Source organism: Ictalurus furcatus, chromosome 4 (genome assembly GCF_023375685.1).
Source record: "Ictalurus furcatus strain D&B chromosome 4, Billie_1.0, whole genome shotgun sequence".
NCBI classification, from domain to species: Eukaryota; Metazoa; Chordata; class Actinopteri; order Siluriformes; family Ictaluridae; genus Ictalurus; species Ictalurus furcatus.
This window is the reverse complement of record NC_071258.1, coordinates 22,549,968-22,576,230: the sequence shown is the minus strand read 5'-3', so window position 1 is coordinate 22,576,230 and position 26,263 is coordinate 22,549,968. Positions and strand designations below refer to the sequence as shown.

At 38.2% G+C, this 26,263-nt stretch overlaps 1 protein-coding gene across 3 annotated transcripts; it reads left to right on the top strand.

The window, feature by feature from the left end:
* The first annotated feature begins 7,413 nt into the window (after positions 1-7,413).
* Positions 7,414-26,170, top strand: ccnp (cyclin P). 3 transcript variants are annotated; one of them, XM_053623337.1, is made up of 10 exons: positions 7,414-7,482; positions 7,821-7,935; positions 8,013-8,138; positions 18,650-18,716; positions 23,450-23,634; positions 23,721-23,816; positions 23,935-24,090; positions 24,289-24,447; positions 24,538-24,716; positions 25,040-26,170. In XM_053623337.1, the coding sequence occupies exons 2-10, from the start codon at positions 7,888-7,890 to the stop codon at positions 25,206-25,208; spliced, it is 1,185 nt and encodes a 394-aa protein (XP_053479312.1). In that variant the 5' UTR covers positions 7,414-7,482; positions 7,821-7,887; the 3' UTR covers positions 25,209-26,170. The 3 variants fall into 3 exon arrangements, with proteins under 3 accessions (XP_053479312.1, XP_053479310.1, XP_053479311.1); XM_053623335.1 differs by having other exon boundaries at positions 25,022-26,170; XM_053623336.1 differs by lacking the exon at positions 7,414-7,482 and having other exon boundaries at positions 7,497-7,935; positions 25,022-26,170.
* The last annotated feature ends 93 nt before the right edge of the window (positions 26,171-26,263 follow it).

Here is a 26,263-nt window from a genome sequence, read left to right as displayed (position 1 = left end):
ATTACACTGTCAAGTTTTAATCACTTATTTATTTTAATTATGCACACAATTTTAATGAAATTTTTGAAACCCAGTCAATTCATCTTAATGGCATTAAGTAAAGAAAGCAAACCAACATAAATCCATAAATTTAGACAGCTAAAACCAGTTGTTCCATTGAGAAGAAATGCCTCTGTATAAATAGAGCATGTGCTACAGTTGCTCAGATGGTGTGCACATCAGCTCCATTTGCCACGGCATCTTTTAATGCTGTGCAATATGAGAGCTACGACTAAGGCCCCTTTCACACCTTGCAGTAACACGTCCTGGGTGAGCCGATCATAAGTGGACGGTGCTAAGTATAAGTGTGAACCAAGTCCAATGTGTTTCTGAGATGCACTCTGATCCCCTCACTGAAACCACTTTCAGAGCTGGTTTGGGATGCATATGACCAAATAACGTTTATAGAGTGAATGCAAAAGTGCCTCAATGCATTGTGAAAAGTAAGAAAGGACCGCCTAATCAACTGTGTCATTGCCCTACCCAGAAAATAGTTAATCATTGCCAGAATGTTTGGAAATAGTGTGGAACATAAGAGTTTTCCACCTCTAGGCTAATGGATAAATTTGATGCTATAATAGCAGAGATGAAAGCAGCTGCTTTATGTAGTTTCCTTCATCCGCTCATCTCCTGTTTATTTATAAGTTTTGTTAGCAGACCACACGATCAAAATGTTTGAGACAGCCATTTCTGCCTGAAAACAGATGCAGCAGAAGACACACAATAAACATGTGCGACAACCTTCTTCCATCGGAGAAGATCACTTAGATCACTTGGATCACTTGGCTCATTCAAGATACTTGGTGCTAATGGCTAAGTGTTTTGGCTGTACACTTGGGATCGGATCACCTGACAGATAGTAATACCATGTGTGAATAGGGCCTAAGTGACCAATAAGTGACTGATCTGGTATGCATCAATGCATGTGCAATGTTCTGCATACTGCCTAGCAGGGCTGGAGGACTCAAGTCCGATCTCGAGATGTTTTCTGTACTGACTTGGAATAGTCTCGGAGTTGATGGCATTTGTACTCAGACATGTCTCACTCTTGAACAGTGGTCTCACTAAATATGGTATTTGTCTCAACCGAGAATTTGTAAAAACAATGTTCATGTTGTCATTTCTTTGTGCATTACAAAGTTTATAAAATAAGTAATATCTTCTTTTAGAAAACAACCTAATCATCAGTGCAACACGAGTGAAGCTACCTAGTTTAGAGAACTAGCATAATTGGTTCAATTTCAACAATTATTTTAAGAATGGGTGTTGACATTAGCTACTAAAAAAATCTTGTTTACCAATGGCTACGTGGTCTGCAATTAACAAGCAATCTTTTGGCACATTTTCAAATTCCTTTGCTTCTTTGCCACCGACAGCATCATCATGTCAGTCAAATTAGGCCTCATAAAGTTTGGGTTGCAAAGCTATCAATAATTTATAACGTCATCTTTTGCAGAAAGAACATCATGGAAACTTTTGGGCCAACATTTAATTTTGTTTAAACACCTACAAAAATATCACAAGAACAGATAAGCATTAACCGTTGTACTAACATTCTTTTTTTTTTGCCATGCATAATGCTAGATGTATTTGACACAGGACTTGAAAACAAACTTATCATTCATATGAAGTCATTGGCCATTAGGCTTTCATTTCCTAACCTGATGATGAGGAAAATTTAAAATCTTTTGCCCATTTAGCTTGCTAGCTGTGTTATTCTCAGTTTTACTTGTTTTATTAAGGCTATCTACCTAGCTAGGTTAGCATACATGAGCTCAGGTACAGTCTCTGCAAGTGTCTTACATCTATAGTGCACAAGACAGGTAAACTGTAACATAACTGTGTGGATCTGCTCTATATTTTTTCACTAAGGGTGAAAACAAGACTTGAAAAAGATATCCAAAGTAGCTAGCCAATTATATTCACTTGTGTAAAAAGAAAGTAATGATATGATTGGATGATGATTATGATTGGACTGTGGTTGCTTGGCGATTATAACCATATATTGGCTGTAAATATAATATTGGCAATATATTATATATTATATATATATTATGAGTTATCACCATCATGTCAGCCTTATAAGGCTCTGGGTTACTGGTCAGAAGGTCGGGGGGTTCAAGCCCCAGTGCTGCCAAGCTGCCACTGTTGGGCCGCTGAGCAAGGCCCTTAACCCTCTCTGCTCCAAGGGCGCTGTATCATGGCCAACCCTGCGCTCTGACCCCAGCTTCCTGACATGCTGGGGTATGCAAAGAAAAGAATTTCACTGTGCATATGTATATGTGACCATTATACTGATCGATGGCTAAGTCTTAACAGTACACTTAAGCCTTAACAGCTAAGGCTTAAGTGTACAATAGTAAGCAAATTTGACTTTTAAGTTTACAGTTTAGCTATTTTGCATGTCAGTAGTGCACAGGGACCCAAGACCTTGATAAGAAAGCTGTCATTAGTTACAATAACAAATCAATAAAAATATTAGTTTAACTTTAGTGTTTCCAGTAGATTTGTCCATAATCTTTGTAACTATAGAGACAAAAGTATAAATGACCTACCATTTTCTGTTTGACTTCTGCATTTTTCATATTTTATTATAATAAAATATTTAATTTAATTGAAATATTTTCCCCATTTTTTTCTTTTTCATTATGAAAATCAAATACCAATCAAACGGTGGACTTATTATCATGGACAATGCAGCTAACGTGACAAAGGTTTTTCAAGTGATGGTAGAATGCTGAGATGACTATAAGGATGAAGAGGAAATGGTTGGTGATCAGCTGGGTAATCTTATTTTAGGTTTATTGCAGCAGCTGTTCTGCTTCACTCACAGTCTTCAGTTAATAGTGTGTGATGGGTTCAATGAGGTAAAACACCTTTCTCGAGTAATTAAAAAAAAAAAAAAGTTAAAAAAGGGTCAAACCTAAGGAGGGTAAGGATCCAACATCCTGTGGTTCTTATAGACCACTGTCTCTGCTTCCATCCATCCATCCATCTTCTATACCACTTATCCTTCCTTCAGGGTCATGAGGAAACCTAGAGCCTATCCCAGGGAGCATCAGGCACAAGGCAGGGTACATCCTGGACAGGGTGCCAATCCATCGCAGAGCACACTCACACATGCATTCACACACCCATTCATACACTATGGACACTTTGGACATGCCAATCAGCCTACCATGCATGTCTTTGGACTGGGGGAGGAAACCGGAGTACCCGGAGGAAACCCCTGCAGCATGGGAAGAACATGCAAACACCGCACACACAGGGAATTGAACCCCCGACCCTGGAGGTGTGAGGCGAACGTGCTAACCACTAAGCCTATTCAAATTCTAATTTATTCAAAGCATTCGGCTGAGCTTCCTGAGATTGTAATTTCTTTAGATGCTGAAAAAGCATTTGACAGGGTTGAGTGGGAGTATTTGTTTGCAGTTTTGAGAAAATTTGGATTCAGGGATAAATTTATTTCTTGGATTCACCTCCTTTACTCATCCCCTAAAGCCAGGGTTCATACGAATGATATTTATTCTGATTATTTTGCTCTTGGACGTGGGTGTCGCCAAGGTTGTCCTTTATCCCCTCTGCTTTTTGCTGTCGCTATCGAGCCTTTGTCTATCATATTAAGATCTTCCAACTAGTTTAAAGGAATAGTCCAATACAGTGTCGAATACAAATTGTAGCTGTATGCTGATGATTTGTTATTGTATGTAACCGATCCTATTGCCTCTATGCCTGCTGTCTTGGGTGTTCTGGAAACCTTCAGTTTTGTCTTGGGTTATAAGTTAAATTTGGAGAAAAGCGACTCTTTTCCTGTCAATACTGCAGCATTTGATCTCCAACAGTCAGATCTACCTTTTCGATTTAGTCAGTCAGGGTTTAAATACCTAGGTATCAACGTGACACATTCTTTATTTAATCTTGTATCAGCTAATTTCACTCCCCTTATCTCAGAGGTTAAATCCAACATTCAAAGTTGGGGTAACCTCCCCCTTTCTCTAATTGGCAGGATCAATGTTGTTAAAATGAATATATTACCGAAGTTTCTTTTCTTATTTCAGCAAGTCTTTTTCTGCCAAAACAATTCTTCGATTCATTGGATAAAATAATTTGCTCTTTTATTTGGGGTGGGAAGCCACAAAGGGTTCGTAAAACTTTATCGCAGCCATGCAGACTTAGTGGAGGACTTGCATTACCCAGTTTTCAATTCTATTACTGGGCTGTGCACATCCATAAACTTTGCTACTGGGTTGAATCTCCTGGATCTTCTTGGTGTAAATTGGAACTATCATCTTGTAGGGAATCCGCTATACCTGCTTTACTTTATTCCTCACTACCTACAAAACTCTCTCTATATACTGATAATCAAGTTGCCCTTAACACACTTAAGATTTGGTATCAATTTAGACGGCGCTTTAAATTTGTAGGTGCATCCACTTTGGGTCCTTTAAGCAACAACCACTTATTTCCTCCATTGTGTTTGGACTCTACATTTTCAGTGTGGTATGACAAGGACATTAAACAATTAAAAATCTGTATGCCGATGGTGTCTTTGATAGCTTTGCCAATCTGTCATCTACTTATGACCTGCCTGTGATGCATCTGTTCTGTTATTTTCTGTTTCTAGATGTTTTCCTAATTTCCCCTAATTTCCCCTCCCATGAACAGCCTTGGGAAAGCTTGTTTTCAAACAATCCACATCAGAGAGGAATGATTTCTAAGATTTCTGATTTTATTCTGGCATTAGGTATTGAGTCGAGTACCAAAATTAAGAATGCATTGGAAATGGAGTTAGGAGTACAAATAAGTGAAGAGTGTTGGGAACGTGCTATAGGTAGGATACAGTCTACCACTTCTTGTGCTTGTCTTGGGCTCATCCAATTCAAAGTTTTACATAGGGTCCACTTGTCTAAGTCGAGACTTTCTGTAATATATCCAGATGTAGAGGACAAGTGTGATAAATGCCATGGCTTTCCCTGTCATCTTGGTCATATGTTTTTCTTTTGCCCTGATCTCTATGGTTTTTGGACTGGTTTCTTTACTATCATGTCCACTATTCTCAGAGTAGATTTAAAACCTTGCCCATTGATTGCTATTATTGGGATTCCTTAGTTGGGATTGTTTAGTTGATTGTATTCTTTAATTTAGTTTTTCTTTTCTACACAGTTTATGTATGTATGTGTGTGTATGTAAGTATAACAAAAATGAGAATAGTATTGTTGCTATGTGACAGGAAGTATGTTTTCTTTCTCAATAAAAATATTTTTGAAAAAAAAAATGGGTCAAACCTGGCAACTTTACAGCATAGCAGCACAGTTTTCTATAGATTTAAAGCAGTTTTTGGCAGTTGGGTTGGATCACCCTGTCTTGACAGAGATTTGATCAATATACTTTAAGAAAATATCCTCACAATAAGAGAATGGGCCTTTAGGAGAGCTATGTTCAATTCTTTGACCATTTGCAGAAGCGACATAATTAACAGAGGGAGACAAGTCCACCACTATCAGTATGGTTGTTCCAACAATGCTTTATCTAAATATGCAACTAACTAAGGTGGAGTCACCAAAGAGCCACTACAGACCACTAGTGAATGCATTTCAAGAGTCACTTCATTAAAGATTCTTAGGCTCTAAGATTCTAAGATTCTCACAAAATCTACAAATGCTGCAATGCTGAATCATCGGTTTAGAATGAGCTGGGTTAAAATGGAGTTGAGGAGCAGTGGCAGCCTTGTTGCTGAGAAAAGTCTAAGGGGGGGATTACGGAAGTCACTGAATGTTGTAAACCATATCTTTATGGACCTCACTTTGTGTACTGGGGCATTGTCATGCTGGAACAGGTTTGGGCCTCTTAATTCCACTGAAGAGAAATCTTAAAGCTACAGCATACAAAGACATTCTAGACAATTATGTGTTTTCAACTTTGTGGCAACAATTTGAGGAAGGCCCACATATGGGCATGATGGTAGAGTGTTCACATACATTTGGCCATATCGTGTATGAGCCATATGTACTGAATATATTGTTTTCTCTCTTCCAGACATTTTGTTAGCTGAAGCAGAAAAAATGGACCTAGGAGGCATCCATGCAGAAGAGGGGTCATAGTTGTCTATATGAAATTCCATAACTGAACCTATTTTTGAAGTGTTAGTTGAGCTTCACATGACACTGGCCACATATTATGTTTGAGAGTAGCAGTTGCAAGGTATATTGCTTTCTTCCTGTCGTGAGTGTTAGTAAATATAACACTATATAAAGCGATACTTTAAATAAATAATAGAATGTGCGCTAGCTCCGTAGCTAGCGCAAATAGATTTGTACATTCCCATTAAAGGTGCTTCTGGTACAACTGGCATCCTTTTCCTTTTCATCTTCAACTGATGAGCTTTCATATTTTGAAGCCAAACATTATATATTTCTAAAAAGTATAATTTGCCATGTCTGCTGATGATATCTCTAACTATACTGTTGTGACCTCACTTATCTGCAAGACTTTTCCACCCACAGAACTGGAGCTTACTCAGTGTTTTTTGTTTTCCGTACCACTCTGTGTAAACTCTAGAGACTGTTGTGTGTGAAATTCCCAAGAGATCAGCAGTTTCTGAAATGCTCAAACCAGCCCATCTAGTACCGATATCCATACCATGATCAAAGACACAGAGATAACACTTTTACTTCATTCTGATGTTTGATGTGAACATTACGTGAAGCTCTTGACCTTCATCTGCATGATTTTTTTATTTTTATTTTTGCATTGTGTTGCCGATTAGATAACTGCATAAATGGGCATGTGTTCCTAATAAAATGGATGGTGACTGAGTGTGTCCTTAACCTAGTATCATCCCTACTTGCAGCTAACTACGCTGCAACACTGTTATATTCTACTCCTTGCTCTGAGAACTTGAATAGCACACTTGACTTCCAGCTTTTTTTTTTTAAGTCATAAGAAGATTTACGTTGATGATTTTAAAGAGTAGGCTAACTGTCAGAAGCTGTATATATAACGACCAATAACTAAATTCGCTCTGAATATTAGAGCAGTAAATTCCTTAATTTCTTGTTCCGCCTCCTGAACACACAAGACAAATTTTATTTTGACATGTTGGGTGTCCCAGTTAATCAACGATTCTTTCATTTTGAACAAATCTTTAATATGACTCGGGAACAACGAGTTGTCTCAGAGAGTGATTCGTTCATTTTGTGTTGACCGAGCATGCGCTGCAATATCCCCATAGGTTCTGTACAGGAAACAGAAATGATTAGTTCACCTCTCAAGTCTTCGGTTTCGAATCATTCGTTCATCACGTCACAGCCCCACTGCATTCAACCTATGGCGTGGTCACGTGCTGAACGAATGACTCGAACCCGTGAGCTAATCGTTTCTGTTTCCGGGGAACAGACGTGACAAATGTGACGTGACAAAAGAACGAACGACTCGGATCTGGAGGTGAGGTGAACTAACAGACTGCATGGCTTTAAGACCAGCTAAGCTATTAATTAATAATTTCTGTTTCTGATAATTTGGCCTTGGTTGGATTAACATATTGTTTATTTTATAGTTTATTAAGTAGCCTACTAGATGTGTTGGGGAATTTAACATGTAATATTTTAATTATATTCTGCTGAAATAAATGAAATGACTCGGAAAAAAAGATTCGTTCATTTGGCTGAACGAGATTCAAAGATCCGAGTCAGTAAAATGATCCGAATTTCCCATCATTAGCCCCAGAGCGCTAGGACCTCTCGTCGTTAATTACTCTCTCACGCGCGCTAATTAACTTGCAGTGGATGTGCAGGTGCGCTTGAGAAGGTAGCTGTAGGTTCCTGGTGACCGCGTGTCTCGTTGTCTGTCATGGCCAGAACCGGATTCTGTGATTCCAGGACACTGCTGGACCGTAAGGTAAAACACGTACTTGAGTTAAAGCGGAGTGTACATGTTATTTTGAAATGATGGACTGAAGGATTCTTTTTCTACAGGCAGAAGAAGCCCGATTCCCTTTGCGCGCGTGGGCGAACGCATGCACTGTGCGGGAGCGAGGGGTGCTGAGTGAGGGAGAGGAGCAGAAACAGCAGCCCAAAGCGGACAATACAGAGCACAGATGGGTAAACTTGCGACCGCTCTCTTCCAGCTAGAGTGTGAGGTGCACACGCTCCAGATCAGTTTTCTTCTGTCACTCTGGGTGTTTTCTCACACAATTTTTTTTTCTCTTCTCTTCTCTTCTCTTTTCTTAACGAACCATACTCACTCCTGTTAAAGTGAGCCTGAAAGGGAACTAGCTGCAAATGGACTCGGTGGCCTTTTGAATTATTTTTTTAAAAAGTTTATTTATTATTATTATTATTATTATTTATTTATTTATTTTATTGATGAGATCTCAGACTATTTCTTCACAACACAGCTCCTTTACCATAGTTTAGTTTAATAACTATGGTAATGGAGCTGTGTTTTGAACAAGTAGTCAGATCTCATCAATGCTAAAAATTTGTAAACAAATTTGTGGTCTTGACCATGTTAATTCCTTTTGTACAAAAGTCAGGCTTTCAGTGAGTCTTCTCCCTTCCACTGAAACGTGTTCAGACTACATGCTGATTTGAATTGAGCTACATGGATTATCAGGTTTTAAACAAACCAGCGAAGTCTGTGTCAGCTCAAGTGCACGCTGTCATTAATGAAAAAAGGGGACATAACAAATACTAAAATTGTACAAAATACTAAAAATACAAAAATTTGAGATACCATGTTTGACAAGTTGTTGCTAATTATTTGCAAGGAAAACCTTATTGTTTTGCATTGAAAGAGAAGCATTTTCACTAGTGATCTCAGACTTTCGGACCCCACTGTATGTACAGCGACTTTTAAGTTCTTTATCTTTAAAGCAAAATGTGAAGTGGACTGAGACCACTTTGTTCTCACAACGCACAAATCAAGTGGTCCACTAATGAGCCACATTCAAACCACCTCTGAAGGTCATCTGAGTATGGTTCTCTTTTGGGTAATGTTCGAGGGGTCTGAGTTTTTGTTGTGTTCACACATACAGGGGGAAAAAAAATGCGTCTTGGGTTAAAAATAAGTAATTGATCTGACATCACTTGAATCAGTGAAATGGACCAAGTGTGAAAACACCCTCTGTGTGTTGTCTCGAGTGTGCAAACACTCTACTCCTCCAGCAGGAGTCGAACAACGTTAACCTCCTGCTGTCCTTAACCATATTGTAAGGGGCCACCTGATTGACCCTTTCCTCCCAAAATTTTCCCTCTTATTACTCTGAGCAGAAAAATGCCATTATTATTAACAACATTAACTAAGTAATATATTTTTTTAACGCTTTCTTTGTAATGGTGACCAGGGGTTTTGGTGGGGCAGGTTGACATTAACAGTTAAGTCAACAAATAAGTCAAGAGGCTGTCACACTTGGCTTGTGCTATAGGCTACTATAGTGTATGTATCTAGTGTAAATTTTTTTTATTTATTTTTTTAAAAAGAGTAACCCCATAATAGGCAATTGATTGTCAGTCTGTTAGAAGTCCCAAATCTGACAGTCACTTATCAATCGTAAATTTGTCATGTTTCTTGTTCTTGGGTCCAGGATATCTGCAGGTAACTTCAAATGTAATACTTTTTAAATACCATATTCAAGAAATTTCCAAAACATTCGAAGACCTGCACATTACTTCAATCATGCTACATGATACATCAGCTATAATGGATTGTGTTCATGCACATACATCCATTTCTGGGTTTAAGTAAACTATAGCCGGGTAAACTTCTTCAGAGGTATATGGGAGACCAGAGCAAACCATTCATTACCATTTGCTCCAACAGTGAAAGTGGAAAGAATCCAGTCTTTCCTTTCCCTGACTTTCCAAGAGAGGAAAAAAAAATGTATAGAGAGATGGATTATGGCAGTCAGAGGAAAAAGAGGTCAAATTGACCATCACTCCCTCCGCAGCTGTATTAGAAACCCCTCGGAACATTGTATACTAGGGTCTTTTTTTGTAATTTAATGCCAGGGTAATCTAACAAGTAGTGTTACATTTTTATGCAGCCAGTCCAATCAAGCTTTGGCTTGGTACCATGATGATGCTTAGCAACTACAGCAAAATGCTGGGTTTTTTTTTCTGCAAACAAATAGAAATGAAACTCAACAAATGTTATGATTCACACTATTATATTCCATTGTTCCTATCGGAGACCAATTGATTTTGAAAATGTTATTTGTTAAAGAAAAATAATTAAAATTCACTAACTTTTATATAGTTGTGTTCACATAAAAAATATCATAAATAATTAATAAAATATATGCTATAAAAATACTGTATCCATACTGTATCATAATACTGCAATACATTAGCTATCCTGTGAAGTAGACGACCATAATCTTGGTAGAATTGTACACAGGTGCCCAGGTCATGCAATTTTTAGATGGTCCCTTACTGACTCCATTACTATAAAGCACTGGTGACCTGCGTTTCCGAGAGATTAACTTCAGGGGGATTTAATGGGAGAAAAATAAAAAAATGTATTCAATTGTATATGGTTCTCATTCCATTCCAGAGTAAGACAATAGACAGTTTGTCCTTTGTGTGTTTATTTTTTTGAGTAATGGAAGAGAGAAGCTCGAATGTGCAATGAATCTCTAGTGATGCAAGCCAGTCTAAAATGTGGTCGACTGTGTGTGATGTCCCTTCCGAATACAAACACGCACCATGGTATACTCTCACCCCCAACACTGATTGGCAGGCTTCTGTGCAAGGCATGGGAATGCAAATGGATTTGCCATCGCGTTTTAATATTGTCCGGCTCCATATGCCACGCTGGGGAAATTTAAATAGCAAACAGGGTAACTGCTGCTGCTTTTTCAATATGACAGGGTCATAACGCGTAAGATGCCGGAAATGCAATTGCAAATGGATTTTTCCGCTTCCATTTCATTCATTTGTGTGAATGAAAATGCAATTGGTAATGCATGATTTGCATTTTCATTTCAATTAGGTCACAACTTGTGCGTCCATAAATGGGAAATGCAATTACAAGTACAGTTTGCAATTGCTTTTGAATATTCTCTGCAAAATACTTACATAGATTCTGGCGTGTGTTGCTCTAAAATGCAGGTTATAAGCGACTCAAACTCACAGCACAGACAGAGAAGTTGGTGTGGCGTGGCAGTTACTGTGAACTGAGCTGCTTTAAAACACAGATGAGCTGCACACACTCCGGAGTGCAACACAGTGACACAGGTTTTCTATTGCAAAAATCAACGAGCGAAAATAAATCCTAAATCTTCTTTACAGTGTCGGTTCACGTTTAAGACCTTTTGAAATGTGAATGACATTTTAATGCTAATTAAGGCCTTATTTTTGTATTAAGGAATTTAAGACTTTTTTTTTTTAAGGACCCGCAGAGACCCTGTGGATTTCAGGAATGTTACAATTTAAGGTAGGAGCTCCACAAAATGCTGAAACACTGCAGACAAGAAACACTAACTGTGAGAAGGAAACTAAGCCATGTAGTTAATGCAGTGTTTCCCAAACATGCAGTTGCTTGATTTACAATTGGGGTCACAAGAGAAACTAATCTGTTTAATTTATTTTACAATTTAATATTAGTAATATCTAAAGACAGTCTTTTTCTCTATCTTGACTCACTACACTTGCCTAGTTCAACAATGAAATTGGACAAAATTCCCCACCCATCAACCTATGCTAGACAAAGTAGCATTATGTCTCAAATAACGTACTGTTCTAGACTATTAGGGAGTATGAACATTAACCTGTTTTCTAATTTACAGCATCCTTCACAATTACCAGTGTAATTTGTAAATAAATACTGTACTGTTGAAACCTCATTCTAGCCGAAGCCATTTCTTTATGGAAGTATAATAGTGCCAAATGTCCTCAAGGCAAAATGGCGTGATGAATTGACTGAAAACATATCGCAATAACGATACTTTTTCTGCCCAGCAATTTGACACAAATTGAAGGAAAAAAAAAAAACCATAACAATGCTTGAATTAGTTTCCTCTGCAATTCATTGGGTTTGTATATTTTGATTGAAAACAGAATTCCAGCATTCAAAATTTAATGCACACGTATTCACCTACCTAAAACACGGTCCCAGAATATTCAGTTGTTAAAATACCATCTTCATTATTTGTCAGGTAGTATTTCAACACATTATTTTTCAACCTCACAAATTCAGGCTGCAAAATTTCAGGTTCTAAAATTCGGTCTGACAACTAGATGAACACTTTACAGTTGGTTTTATGACCAAGTCATTCCTTTCAAATGCTACTGAAGTTAGAAACATGTATACCGATATGTAACTTTAGAGACGGTCCTTAATTTTGCGCATATCTGTGAATACCGAACGTCCAATGTCAAGCCAACTTTATGCCAGTCCGCTAGATTCATCTCCTCTTGTGGCTTGTCAGCACAGAGTTACAATGTGTACATGCACATGTTACAATAGTATTGGCAATCCATTGCTCTTCCTGTGAGACCTGGATGTGAAGACTTGAATTTTTGAAGCCTGAATTTTTGAGGTTGAAAAATAATGTTGAAATACTACCTGACGAATAATGAAGATGGTATTTTAACAAATGAATATTTTGGAACTGCATTTTAGGAAGGTGAATGTGTGCTTTGAATGCTGGAATTCTGTTTTAAATCAAAATATACAAACCCAATTAATTGCAGAGGAAACTAATTCAAGCATTGTTATTGTGATATGTTTTTATTCAATTTATGTAATTCAACATGCCATTTTTGCCTTGAGGACATTTGGCAGTATTATACTTCCATATTTCTTCTCTACTTTTCCTCCTCCATCCTTCACATGCACCATTATTGGGTTAATTTCATGGTAATTGTACTCTGTTTCCCTGCTGCTTCCTCTTGCCATTTTCTGATTTGCTTAATCCCACATCGATTCACAAGTTATTATTGTTTAGAGCCTCCTTTGCATATTTATCTCCAAGTTCATTACCCACCACTCCAACCAGGCTTGCAATCCACACAAATTTAACCTGTATGTCCATGTCTTTTATCCTATAAAACCATTAATGTTTCAAATAAAAGATCTTGTCTCCTATGAGATCTGCCTGACTCTACATTATGTAGCAAGCACTGAGCAGGAATCTGAGCATATAAGTGTTTCTTCCAATTTGACTTCCTCAATTCATTAAAGAGCCATAATTATCATTTTAGCTGAGAATACAGACGGATCATCTGTTGGCCATCTTACTCGCTTTGTGCCCATATCTGGAACCACAAATGCAGCAGATGTAGTTGGCTGTTTAGAACCGACTGTGTAAACTTGTAGTTATAGGGTTGAACCTCTCCAGCCAACTGCATTGAAATATGGTTAGTTCAAGTGCTCACTTAAGGTACTCACTTAAGGACTCTAGTGGTCAAATAAATACAAGCCTGTGTACCATGTAAAACTGTTTTTGATGACTGCAGTGCATGTGTAAAATTTGCCAAGTAAATGCCTAAAAGAAATAACTGGCTGATGTAAGCCATGACAAAGGCTTTGAAAAATGTAAAACGTTATAGCATATCCTAGACATGAAGTTTGAATGATACAGTGATGCTTGAAAGTATGAAAGTTCTATATTTCTGCATAAATATGACCTAAAACATCAGATTTTCACACAAGTCATGAGAACCCAATTAAAGAAATGAGACAAATATTATACTTGGGCACTTATTTATTGAGGAAAATGATCCAATATTACATATCTGTGAGTGGTAAAAGTATGTAAACCTTTGCTTTCAGTATCTGGTGTAACTCCCTTTTGCAGCAATAACTGCAACTAAACGTTTACGGTAACCGTTGAGCAGTCCTGCACATCGGCTTTGAGGAATTTTTGCCCATTCCTCTTTAGAGAACAGCTTCAACTCTGGGATGTTGGTGGGTTTCCTCACATGAGCTGCTTGTTTCAGGTACTTCCACAACATTTCTACTGAATTAAGGTCAGAACTTTGATTTGGCCATTCAAATACATTAACTTTATTCTTCTTTAACCGTTCTTTGGTAGAATGACTTGTGTTCTTAGGGTTGTTGTCTTGCTGCTTGATCCACTTTCTCTTGCGATTCAGTTCATGGACAGATGTCCTGATATTTTCCGTTAGAATTTGCTGGTATAATTCAGAATTCATTGTTGCATAAATGATGGCAAGACATTCAGCCCCAGATGCAGCAAAAAAGGCCTTAAACCATAATACCACCACTGTCTTTCACAGATTGGATAAGGTTCTTATGCTGGAATGCAGTAACTCCTTTCTCCAAACACTTCTCATTTAAACCAAAAAGATAGAGATAGATATGTGTGTGTGTGTGTATGTGTGTGTGTATGTATATATATATATATATATATATATATATATATATATATATATATATATATATATATATATATACACACACACACATACAGTGAGGAAAAGAAGTATTTGATCCCCTGCTGATTTTGTACGTTTGCCCACTGACAAAGAAATGATCAGTCTATAATTTTAATGGTAGGTTTATTTGAACAGTGAGACAGAATAACAACAAGAAAATCCAGAAAAACGCATGTCAAAAATGTTATAAATTGATTTGCATTTTAATGAGGGAAATATGTATTTGACCTCTCTGCAAAACATGACTTAGTACTTGGTGGCAAAACCCTTGTTGGCAATCACAGACGTTTCTTGTAGTTGGCCACCAGGTTTGCACACATCTCAGGAGGGCTTTTGTCCCACTCCTCTTTGCAGATCTTCTCCAAGTCATTAAGGTTTCGAGGCTGACGTTTGGCAACTCGAACTTTCAGCTCCCTCCACAGGTTTTCTATGGGATTAAGGTCTGGAGACTGGCTAGGCCACTCCAGGACCTTAATGTGCTGCTTCTTGAGCCACTCCTTTGTTGCCTTGGCCGTGTGTTTTGGGTCATTGTCGTGCTGGAATACCCATCCACGACCCATTTTCAATGCCCTGGCTGAGGGAAGGAAGTTCTCACCCAAGATTTGACGGTACATGGCCCCGTCCATCGTCCCTTTGATGCGGTGAAGTTGTCCTGTCCCCTTAGCAGAAAAACATCCCCAAAGCATAATGTTTCCACCTCCATGTTTGACGGTGGGGATGGTGTTCTTGGGGTCATAGGCAGCATTCCTCCTCCTCCAAACACGGCGAGTTGAGTTGATGCCAAAGAGCTCCATTTTGGTCTCATCTGACCACAACACTTTCACCCAGTTGTCCTCTGAATCATTCAGATGTTCATTGGCAAACTTCAGACGGGCATGTATATGTGCTTTCTTGAGCAGGGGGACCTTGCGGGCGCTGCAGGATTTCAGTCCTTCACAGCGTAGTGTGTTACCAATTGTTTTCTTGGTGACTATGGTCCCAGCTGCCTTGAGATCATTGACAAGATCCTCCCATGTAGTTCTGGGCGGATTCCTCACTGTTCTCATGATCATTGCAACTCCACGAGGTGAGATCTTGCATGGAGCCCCAGGCCGAGGGAGATTGACGGTTCTTTTGTGTTTCTTCCATTTGCGAATAATCGCACCAACTGTTGTCACCACCTCACCAAGCTGCTTGGCAATGGTCTTGTAGCCCATTCCAGACTTGTGTAGGTCTACAATCTTGTCCCTGACATCCTTGGAGAGCTCTTTGGTCTTGGCCATGGTGGAGAGTTTGGAATCTGATTGATTGCTTCTGTGAACAGGTGTCTTTTATACAGGTAACGAACTGAGATTAGGAGCACTCCCTTTAAGAGTGTGCTCCTAATCTCAGCTCGTTACCTGTATAAAAGACACCTGGGAGCCAGAAATCTTTCTGATTGAGAGGGGGTCAAATACTTATTTCCCTCATTAAAATGCAAATCAATCTATAACATTTTTGACATGCGTTTTTCTGGATTTTCTTGTTCTGTCTCTCACTGTTCAAATAAATCTACCATTAAAATTAGACTGATCATTTCTTTGTCAGTGGGCAAACGTACAAAATCAGCAGGGGATCAAATACTTCTTTCCCTCACTGTGTGTGTGTATATGTATATATGTATATATATATATTATATATATATATATATATATATATATATATATATATATATATATATATATATATATATATATATATATATATATATATAAATATAAATAAATATTTTTTTTGTGTTATCCGTCTACAAAACATTTCCAATAGCCTTCTGGCTTGTCCACATAATCTTTAGCAAACATGTTCTTTTTGGAGAGCAGTAATATTCTCCTTGCAACCCTGCCATGAACATTGTTCAGTGTTCTCTTGCTAATTTTAACATTAGCCAATGTGATGGAGGTCTTTAGTAGCTTAAACCTCTTACCCCGTATGGCCGAAAAACCGGCTTGCCCGTCTTTGATCTATTCCCGTAAGGACGATATACCGGCTTTACAGTGTAAACGTTATCCCCGTAAGGCCGGTGTACCGGCATTACTCTGCTATGATTCCTTACTTATTTAATAATTATTTTTTAACCCGGAAGGTTGATGACGTCACAACGTGACTACGTTATTACGCCGGCATTACGATGAAGATCCAAGCGTGAATATTGGTGTAATAGTAGAAGTGAACTAAAAATGCCAAAGCGAAAAGCTAATCGTGTTCCAGCTAAAGTTACACCTACAGTGAACACAGGTACATCTAAAACAGTGAAAAAAAGAAAACGTACACAGTTACACAGGCGAGAGCGAGGATTCTAGATAGTGACGGCAGTGAAAGTTCAGGCGATGTTGAAACCGAAACTGATAGACGCAAACTCCCCTGATTCAGACCCTGATCCGTCTTCATCTTCAGCATCAACCAGTGCGACTGACACTGCAGGGGTTTGGAGTCATAACGGGACCATTTCTGTGCATCCGTGAAAACACTACCTGCTGGTTTGATTATCACCAGAAACTTGACTTTTGGTGCTAAAATGCATTTATTTATTTATTTACTTGAATTTATTTAAAGGCATTGACCATGCTGATGCTCGTATGGTACTTCTAAATGAGTATAAGGATTTTAGCGAGCATTTTTCGTCATTTCTCTAGTTAAGAATTGTGCTCTAAGTGGAGTAAAAACACTGAACTGCTTCATTTTCAAAGTAATATTACACAAATACATTATTATAAGTTGTTTCAAGGCCTAAAAATGTTAAAATTAAAATGTTGATTTTGGGGCCAATTTTGGCCCGGGAACTCAGGGTTGGCATGCAGATTCTATGGGGAATATAGGGTTGTGGGACACAATACTGTGGGAACTAAGGGGTAAGAGGGTTAAAGTTACCCTGGATTCCTTTGTCACCTTGTGGACTATTACACATCTTGCTCTTGGAGTGATCTTTGTTGGTTGACCACTCCTAGGAAGGATAACGATTGTCTCGAATTTCCTCCATTTTTACACAGTCAGTTGTTGTGTGTGTGTGGGGTTTTTTTTTTTTTTTTTTTTTATTATTATTTATTATTATTATTTATTTTTTTATATAAAATAACCTTTTCCAGACTGATGAGCATCAACAACTATTTCTGAGGTCTTCAGAAATCTTTGTTCCTGCTATGATCCATTTCCACAAACGTCTTGTGAAGGTCAGACTTTGATTGATCCCTGTTTTTTTTTTAAATAAAACAGCATGCTCACTTACACCTGATTGTCATCCCATTGATTTGAAATCACCTGACTCTAATTTCACCTTCAAATTAATGCTAATCTTAGAGGTTCATGTACTTTTGCCACTCTCATGTGATACTGGATAATTTTCCTCAATAAATAAATGACCAAGTATAATATGGTCTCAATTGTTCAATTGGGTTTTTTTTTTGTGTTTTTTTTTAAAAAGAACTTGTGTGAAAATCTGATGTTTTAGGTCATAATTATGCAGAAATATAGACAATTCTGAAGTGTTCACAAACTTTCAAGCACTACTGTATATGTGGGCAGTGATCTTTGTGTATGCTGATGGTGCTTATGATATCATTGATGTAATCCTGTGTCTAAGATTAACATCTACAAAATGATCCCTCACTTTAGCTGAACAGTGACTGTTTCTTTAAATGGACAGTGAATGGGGTTTGAGATTGAATGTCTATTTACATGGTGATGTACAGGCTACTTGAAACAATCTGCTTTTAGCAATCACTAAATGAGGCTTCAAAGCAGTCACTACAGGAAAATAACACCAGCATTAATACAGAGCTTCAGCCTTCTTTTAGCTCCAATACCCACTACTCACTCACTTTCAGTAACGACTTTATTCTAGTCAGAGTAGTGGTGGCTCTGGAGCCTGTCTCAGGAATGCTGGGTGTGAGGTGGGAATACTCCAAGATACACCAAGCATACACCAATGATGCATTCACATGTTCATTCACACCTAGAGGCAGGTTATCTTCACCAGTTCACCTACTGCCATGTTTTTGGGAGAAGGGAGGAAATCAGAGAACGAAGAGAAGGCACACACAAACACTGGGAGAACATGCTCAGACAGCTGAGGAGGGTGGCTCAGGGAATCGATCTGGAATAGGTCTATTAATATAAAGGCCGAAATATACTGGTGAAAATATATGGCCTGTAACACTTTTCCAGTTTGCTGTTGTGCAGTGTTTTGTTTTATGCAGGTCCAGCGGTTGCTGTTATTTGCAGAAGATGGAATCATTATGGAGTTTTCGCAGCAGAGCGGATCAGGTCTGAGGCACTTGCACTCACACCCTCAATCCTATTATTGTTTACATAAGTATTTCATTATGTAATGTAATGTAATATACATTATATGGCTAAATGTTTGTGGACACCTGACCATCAAACCCATGTTCGTTCCTCAAACTATTCACACAAATGGTAAATGGTCTGCACTTATATAACACAGCGCTTTACACTGTGTCCCATTCACACTCGCACCAATGGTAGCAGAGCTGCCATGCAAGGCGTGAACTTGCCATCGGGAGCAACTTGGGGTTCGAGTGTCTTGCCCAAGGACACTTCGGCATGTGGGCTGGGAATCGAAATGCCAATCCTACGATTAGTGAACAACCCGCTCTACCACCTGAGCCACAGCCACCCACAAATTTGGATGCAAATAATTGCATAGGATGTCTTTGCATGCTGTAGCATTTAAATTTCCATTCACTGGTATGAAAAGGCCCAACTATGTTCCAGCATGACAGTGCTCCTGCGCACAAAGCGAAGTCCATGAAGACATGGTTTGCCAAGATTGGAGTAGGAGAACTTTAATTGCTTGTAGAGTCAAACCCACTGAACACCTTTGGGATGAACTGGAATGTCAACTCCACCCCAAGCCTCCTTGCCCAACATCAGTGCCTGACCTCACTGTCGTGCTCCCAAATCTAAACCACAAAAGATTTAGAAGGGCATAGTTTTGAGACATTTACAATTGTTGTAAATCAGTTTCATGAAGCGGCCTCAAATGTAGTCTCATGTTCTCGTTGTATTGTCCTTGATAGAGGTGTTCAAAGTCCAGTGTATTCTGGTGGGAGCTCTCGCCTTTCTCCTCTGCGTATACTCACGTTCTAGAATTGACCAAAAACCGCATCAAGGATATGGACTTTGACAGACAACCTGCAGCCCGTTGTCACAGCTCTTCAACAGGCTCACAACCAGCTGAACATATTTTTTGGCTTTGTGCTTTGCCCAGGAAGCTCCAGGTCACAAAACAGTTCCAAGCTGCTTTCTCCTTCATAGTGAGCTTCTTGGGAAATTCTTGCCCTCCAAGATGTTCTTTATGTCTGGTCCAACAAAGAAAGCAGCTTTGACTTTGCCTTGGACAGCCTAGGAAAGAAGTCTTGAAGGTACGTGAAGGCTGCAGAGTCCTTATCTAGAGCTGTGACAAATTTTCATGAGGCCCAGTTTGATGTGCAATGGTGGCATCAGCACATTCTGGGGGTCCACCAATGGCTTCCACTTGATGTTCCTCCCTGTAGTGAACTGTCCACTGTGTTCAGTCCTGCCTTTGGTGGTATGCCTTGGTGTCCATGCTATCCCTGCTGGATGCTTACAGCCTCTTGATGCTATATAAGAATGCTGAAATGCTTCCATATAAGCAGTTGGAACTAAACTAAATTGGTGGCGTTAAGGCCCTTGTATTTATACTAGTATGTATATTATGTATATTACTGGTGTGTGTGTGTGTATATATATATATATATATATATATATATATATATATATATATATATATATATATATATATATATATATATATATATATATATACATATACACACACATATATACACTACATACATATATATAATATAGTGTGTGTATATTTAAAATATAATTATTTATATATATATATAAAATATAATTATTTATTTATATATAAATATAAATTGCTACCCAGGAACAAAAAAAAAAATAATAATTTGTTAGTGTTTATAATAACAGCAAAGGAAGGATTAAATCTTGAATTGGATGCTCAAAAAGCACATTTGGGCATTATGGTCAGGTGTCCACAAACCTTTGGTCATTTAGTGTAGCACCAAGCATAGATGTCTTGCCTGGTTGAAAACGCAAGCACAAATCCTCAATGAAATACAAAACTTTGTACATTCAGTTACAGACAAACCGGATATCTGGTGACTCACATGGTTATGGATCATGGCAGAGTGGTTGGCTGGTCTGCTTGTTGAAACTGAAAATGACTAGCAGTCATGCCTTGAAGTTAGTAGTGGGCCAAGCACTAAAGGGCGCCCTATTGTTGTTTTACCTTTTCTTATTATTCTTCAGCTTCATTCTATTTAGGGTGTGTAGGGCAGCCCATAGAACCATCTGGTCAAAAGTTGTGAAATTTGGCACACTGATTGGGGAAGGTCTATGGAACATTCTGAATAGGGCTGCAACTAACGATTATTTTCATAATCATTTAGTTGGCCGATTTATTTTTTCCATTAAACGGATGGGGCAGGGCAAACTTTCAGAACCCTTTTTTTTTTTTTTTGTTTATTTAAAATAAAATCCACAAACTGAGTGTTACAAATATAAACTTACACATTGTCTTTAGACACATTGTTTTACTTGTTTACTTGTGATCATAACGTTTTAATTAGACCCTACAGATCTTACTCACGCTCCCACTCCATATCAGAGCGTCTACACTGCGCATGAGGAGCAACGCGGCCTCGTTACTAACACATCACTTCCATTATGATAAATGACATTTACACTGCAAGCGTGCAAATACATGTAATGACAATAAACTTAAATTAAACTTAACCTTTTAAGCAGCTTGCACTACTTTCCCCTGCCCCTTGTGCACAGTGGAGCATTTTGGATATAAACATAAGTTTGTCCTCATGCATCAGTTTGATTTCCACGGTGTTTAAAATGCTTTCCTGCCTTAGAGGACTTGGAGGTTACACACTTTCTTCCTCAGTCACGTGGTGATTTCGCTTCCATCTGATGGTGAATGAGGTCCTATTGGGAATAAAAGGTAACGCTGAAAAAGTAAACTGAAGAAAGTCATTGTTCGTGATTCTGGGTGTTTGCTAATGCTAGCGTGCGTATGAAGCAGTTTATATTTCCGGTTAGTAAAAAAAGTTAGTTATATTTGAGATGATGTTATCTTTCGAAAATCCACACACTAGATGGTAGTGCAGAGTGCATAGTGTAAGTGTATAGTACTTCATTTGGGACACAACTTTAGTATTTACTCTCCGAAGCGTGTTTTCAGAACAGAAGTAACATAATGAGTAAATGTACCGCGCACAGACCAACTAATCAATAGTGAGATTCGTTGACAATGACTTTCATTATCGATTAGTTGTTGCAGCTGTAATTCTATCCAAATTTGGGCCTACTTCGGAAGTACGTTTATGGTCATAACTTTTGAACTGTGTGTCCAAAATTTCAAATTTAAAAGATGAGTTCAATTCACCCTATGAAGTCAATTTCCACCTAATATTTTCCAGCATCTTGGATTTTGTCAATCTTTTTTTCACTACTTGCAAATCTTGGTAGGCATCTTCAGGACCATGTCCTGAGGCTCTGCAACAAATTTAAAAAGATACAATAAAGTTCAAGTTACAATAACATGCTGAAAATACAATAACATGCTGAAAATACTTTAAAACTACCAATCTTCAAAATTTGGTTTGCATCATCTTGAGACCTGTCTACACACTCCCAATATTCTCTACGCTGCTATGCCACTGTCTGATAGATGCACTACATCACTTGATATAAGTTTGGTAAAGATGGATGGAGGAACAAATATGTAAATCACATTAGACACGGATAAATTAATACAGTCCCTCCAGGATCCACAGAAATTAAGGCAAAATCGAGCAAACTCTGCAGTATTTAAAGGAGCTTGCAAACTTTCAAAATTCCTGCAGATTTGGGCCAAGATGTGTCATTTGACATCACAACACTCATTCAGCCAAAGCCCCCTTAAATTCATGTAGATCAAAAATAAGTACAGCTAAAAGGTCACATTTACCAACAAACATCAGTATGAAAGACCATGCAAAACAATTTTGTGCAACTACAATATCACCAATTCAAGTAGTTTTCTGCTTTAAAAAAAAAAAAGGGACAAAACTCTCCTGAAAAAAATCAAATCAAGCATTTTTGGCCGCACCAATCACACCCCTTTTTTAAATTTATTTTATTTTTTTTTTTTAATCCGGGAAATCCTGCATGGACTGACTAATACCAAGACGAATTGAGATCGCGTAACAAAAACACTGAAAAAAAGTATAGTTTATGTAGGGCAAAAACAACGGCATGTGCTGTTATAATAAACAAGTTGGTCTGGCGTGAAGCAGCATTGTTACCACCCCAAAGTTGATGATAATTTCCTATAACAGCAAATCCTGAAGTGTTCTTCCTCCTCTTTAGACAGGTTTCAAACAAAAGATGACATTCCCTTACCAGCCTTTTTTGTCTTATTTTATTTACATTTTTTTAAATTTAAGTTAATAAAACAAAAACATGCAATTTTTCCTGTTATCAAGAAACCAGAATGTGTAAAGTCATCTGTCCTGAAGATTGTTGATTTGCCTTGATACCAGCACTACTGTCCAAGCTTGCTGTTTTGGAACATTAATCAACAATTTCTAAGCAAGCATATTTGAGAATTCATATGCTGTGGCCTACATACGTAAATAACTTCATTACCAGACCTTGTTATACCCAAATGCTACTCTTGCACTTTGGTTAGTCAGTAACATGTTATGTTTCTGGCCTATTTATTATGTACTCCTGAAAAGCTTGGTGATTAATGTTGAGATCAAATTTTTATCATCTATACTTGGTGCTACTTGTTTTAGTGATTTTGGAGTCTGCTTTTGTGGTGGGTTGTTTTTTTTTGTTTGTTTGTTTTTTTTTAAAAGTAACATTTTCATTATGTTAAGAGTGAGAAATTGATGTCTGCGATCAGTGATGGTGTGTTGTATTAGTTGTTCCTGCAGTGGAGCATTATGAGGAGGAGGCTGTGTTGAATCACCTGCATGGTTTACAGCTTGCACCCACACTAAAAGATCTAGTTCCTGAGCTGGTGCGCAGAGAGATAGAAGTGGCAATGAGCAAACTTGGGCTGCTGTATGACCATACATACACATGGGACATTTTTTCTGACATGATGGTAATTCTGAAGACTTCACAGCTTTTGTTTAGCACAATGTTTCAGTTGGGATTTTAATGATTTGTGTAAACTGATGTCTATTTTAGAGGAGTCAGCAGCACCTTGCTCTGAGCAGCGAACTGCCAAAGCCATTTACCAAAAAAACGCGTGCCATTTTGGTGGACTGGCTCATTCAGGTTCATGTGAGCAACACTGTTACCTTTTTTAGCTAGTGATTCGTAATCACTGTACTGGCTCTCTTTAACATGCTCTGATTCAGTGTGAAGTATTGCAGTGGCACCTTTCTCCATCACCATGCAGGAAGCATTTAACTTCTCAGAGGAGACTCTGTATTTAGCAGTGCACCTGCTAAACCGTGTGCTCCGGCTTATCAAAATCTCCATCTCCAGTTTACAGCTGCTTGGTGTTGTCTGTCTATTTCTTGCTGCAAAGAAAGAAGAGTGCCTGCTGCCAGAGGTAAGACATCAAATAAAACATTAGATGACAAATGCCCAAAAATAATGGTTTGTAGCATTCTGTATTGTAGTGAGAAGTGCAGGTTGCCTGTACACTGTAGGACAGACAAGGTTTCACATACAACACTGTTGGATTTAATGCTCTGCATGGTCGTGTGTGTGTGTGTGTGTGTGTGTGTATCCGGGGGGGTGTGTTCAGGTATCTGAGCTGTGCTACCTAATGGCGAACACTTACAGTAAGAAGCAGTTGTTGCGGATGGAGCGCAGAGTTTTGTGCACACTGAAGTTTGACCTGTCTCTCACACCACCCATTCACTTCCTGCTTCTGTCTGCATACATTGCGTGCTGTGGTGAGAAGGTGCAGACTGACAATGTTACATTGATTGTAATATCTTCAGGTTAATATTACTCTGTGCAAACAACAGTTTACACACTGTGTAACTTGTAGGTGATCTGCATGGCACGGTATCTGTTGGAGCTCTCTCTCCTTGAAGCGGAGTGCGTGTGTTTTATTCCAGTTCAACTGGCTGCTGCTGCTCTTCGTCTTGCACGCCATCTCATTCAGGAGCCGCACACACCTGAGAGCGAGGCGGCCTGGTGTACTGCATCTACTATTTACTTGGGCAGGTATTTAGGAACTCTAAGTGCACACTTTAACTGTTACTCAACTATTTTAAACATTAATCTAAAACTATTAAACAAATAATTAGTATTATACAAGTTGTCTTCTATAACTTCCCTGAACTATTTGGATCATGCTGCTGAAAAATCCTGTTTCCAATTTATCATGACATCATTCCAAGCTATTTGAAATGCTTCCAGATTTTTCTTTTAAATTCACATTTCTGGCTAACTTAAGTATGATCATTAAACCATGAATTAACTATTGAGAGATTAATTGTTGCTGAAGTTGTTGTAACCAAATCCAGAAGTCTTATCATTGTGTACAGCGAGGCAACACTCTTCACAATCATGCACATCATGGCCGCTGCTGCAGCGCGAGCTCACAACCAAGAAACTCGAGCGACATTTGTCAAATTCTCTACAAAGGAGATGCTGTATGTGAGTCTGCATCCTGCACTGAAGAGTGCTCTGTGCCTACTGAGCCTACAGACCTGAACAATATTAACAGTAAAAAGTAGTGTCTGTAACTGAATGTTTGTATCTGTATCTTGTTACTCTTTTTTTTTTTTTTTTTTTTTTACCAATTTGTCAAAAAAAGTTTAAATTTGTGTTTGTATCCATTTTAATTATTTGAATTAAAAGTGCTTGTTGGAAAATTAATATACTGAAAATTTAAGCCTCCTTATGGGGTGCCATTCCTGTGGTTTGTTTAAAAATATTTTAGTTGTGGAGGAGAAAATTATAAACTGGAACAAGAGACTTTTATTCAGTGTGAAACTATTATAATTAGTCTCAATTCTTTTTAATAGTTTTAAAACTTGTACAATATATGCGGGCACTCGACCATCATACCCATATGTGGGTCTTCCCTAAACTGTTGCCACGAAGTATGAAGCACACAGTTGTATAGTGTTTGAATGCTATAGCATTAACCCTTGTATGTGTCAATTAAGTTACATATAGGTCCATACAGGACAATGTCCATGTCCAAAAACTGTCAAATATTCTATATTATTTGTTCCACTTTCACTGATGTCGATTTTATGAACTTTTTTTCCTTCTCTTCTGCATATTTTTCATGCAGTGTGAGATTTAAAAAAACAAAAACAAAACACACACACACAAAAAAACTACCACTCCGGTCCAAAAAGGGCAAAAATGTCCATGTAAAAAAAAAAAAAAAAAAGCCATAGAAATATATTAATATTTTTTCCACTTTCACTGACTTCTATTTTGACCAGCATCAGTTCTGATCATAACTACCAAACATCTTCAGAATTTTAACCCTTTAAATGCTCAATAACCTTCTTGGACTCCTATACCTGGGGTGGGATTTGTGATTTCCAGTACACACATACAAACCACAACTCTGATATCCATAAAAAAAACACCCATAACTTATACTGCCAATAAACCAGTATCCAAGAGTAAAGTGTCTAAGTGACAATGTATGTGAAGACCAGTGTGAGACAACTGGGTGACATTAATAATTTGGTTCTAAGGTGGCTATTTGGTGACACTGATGACAATTAGGTGACAGATCCCCTGTC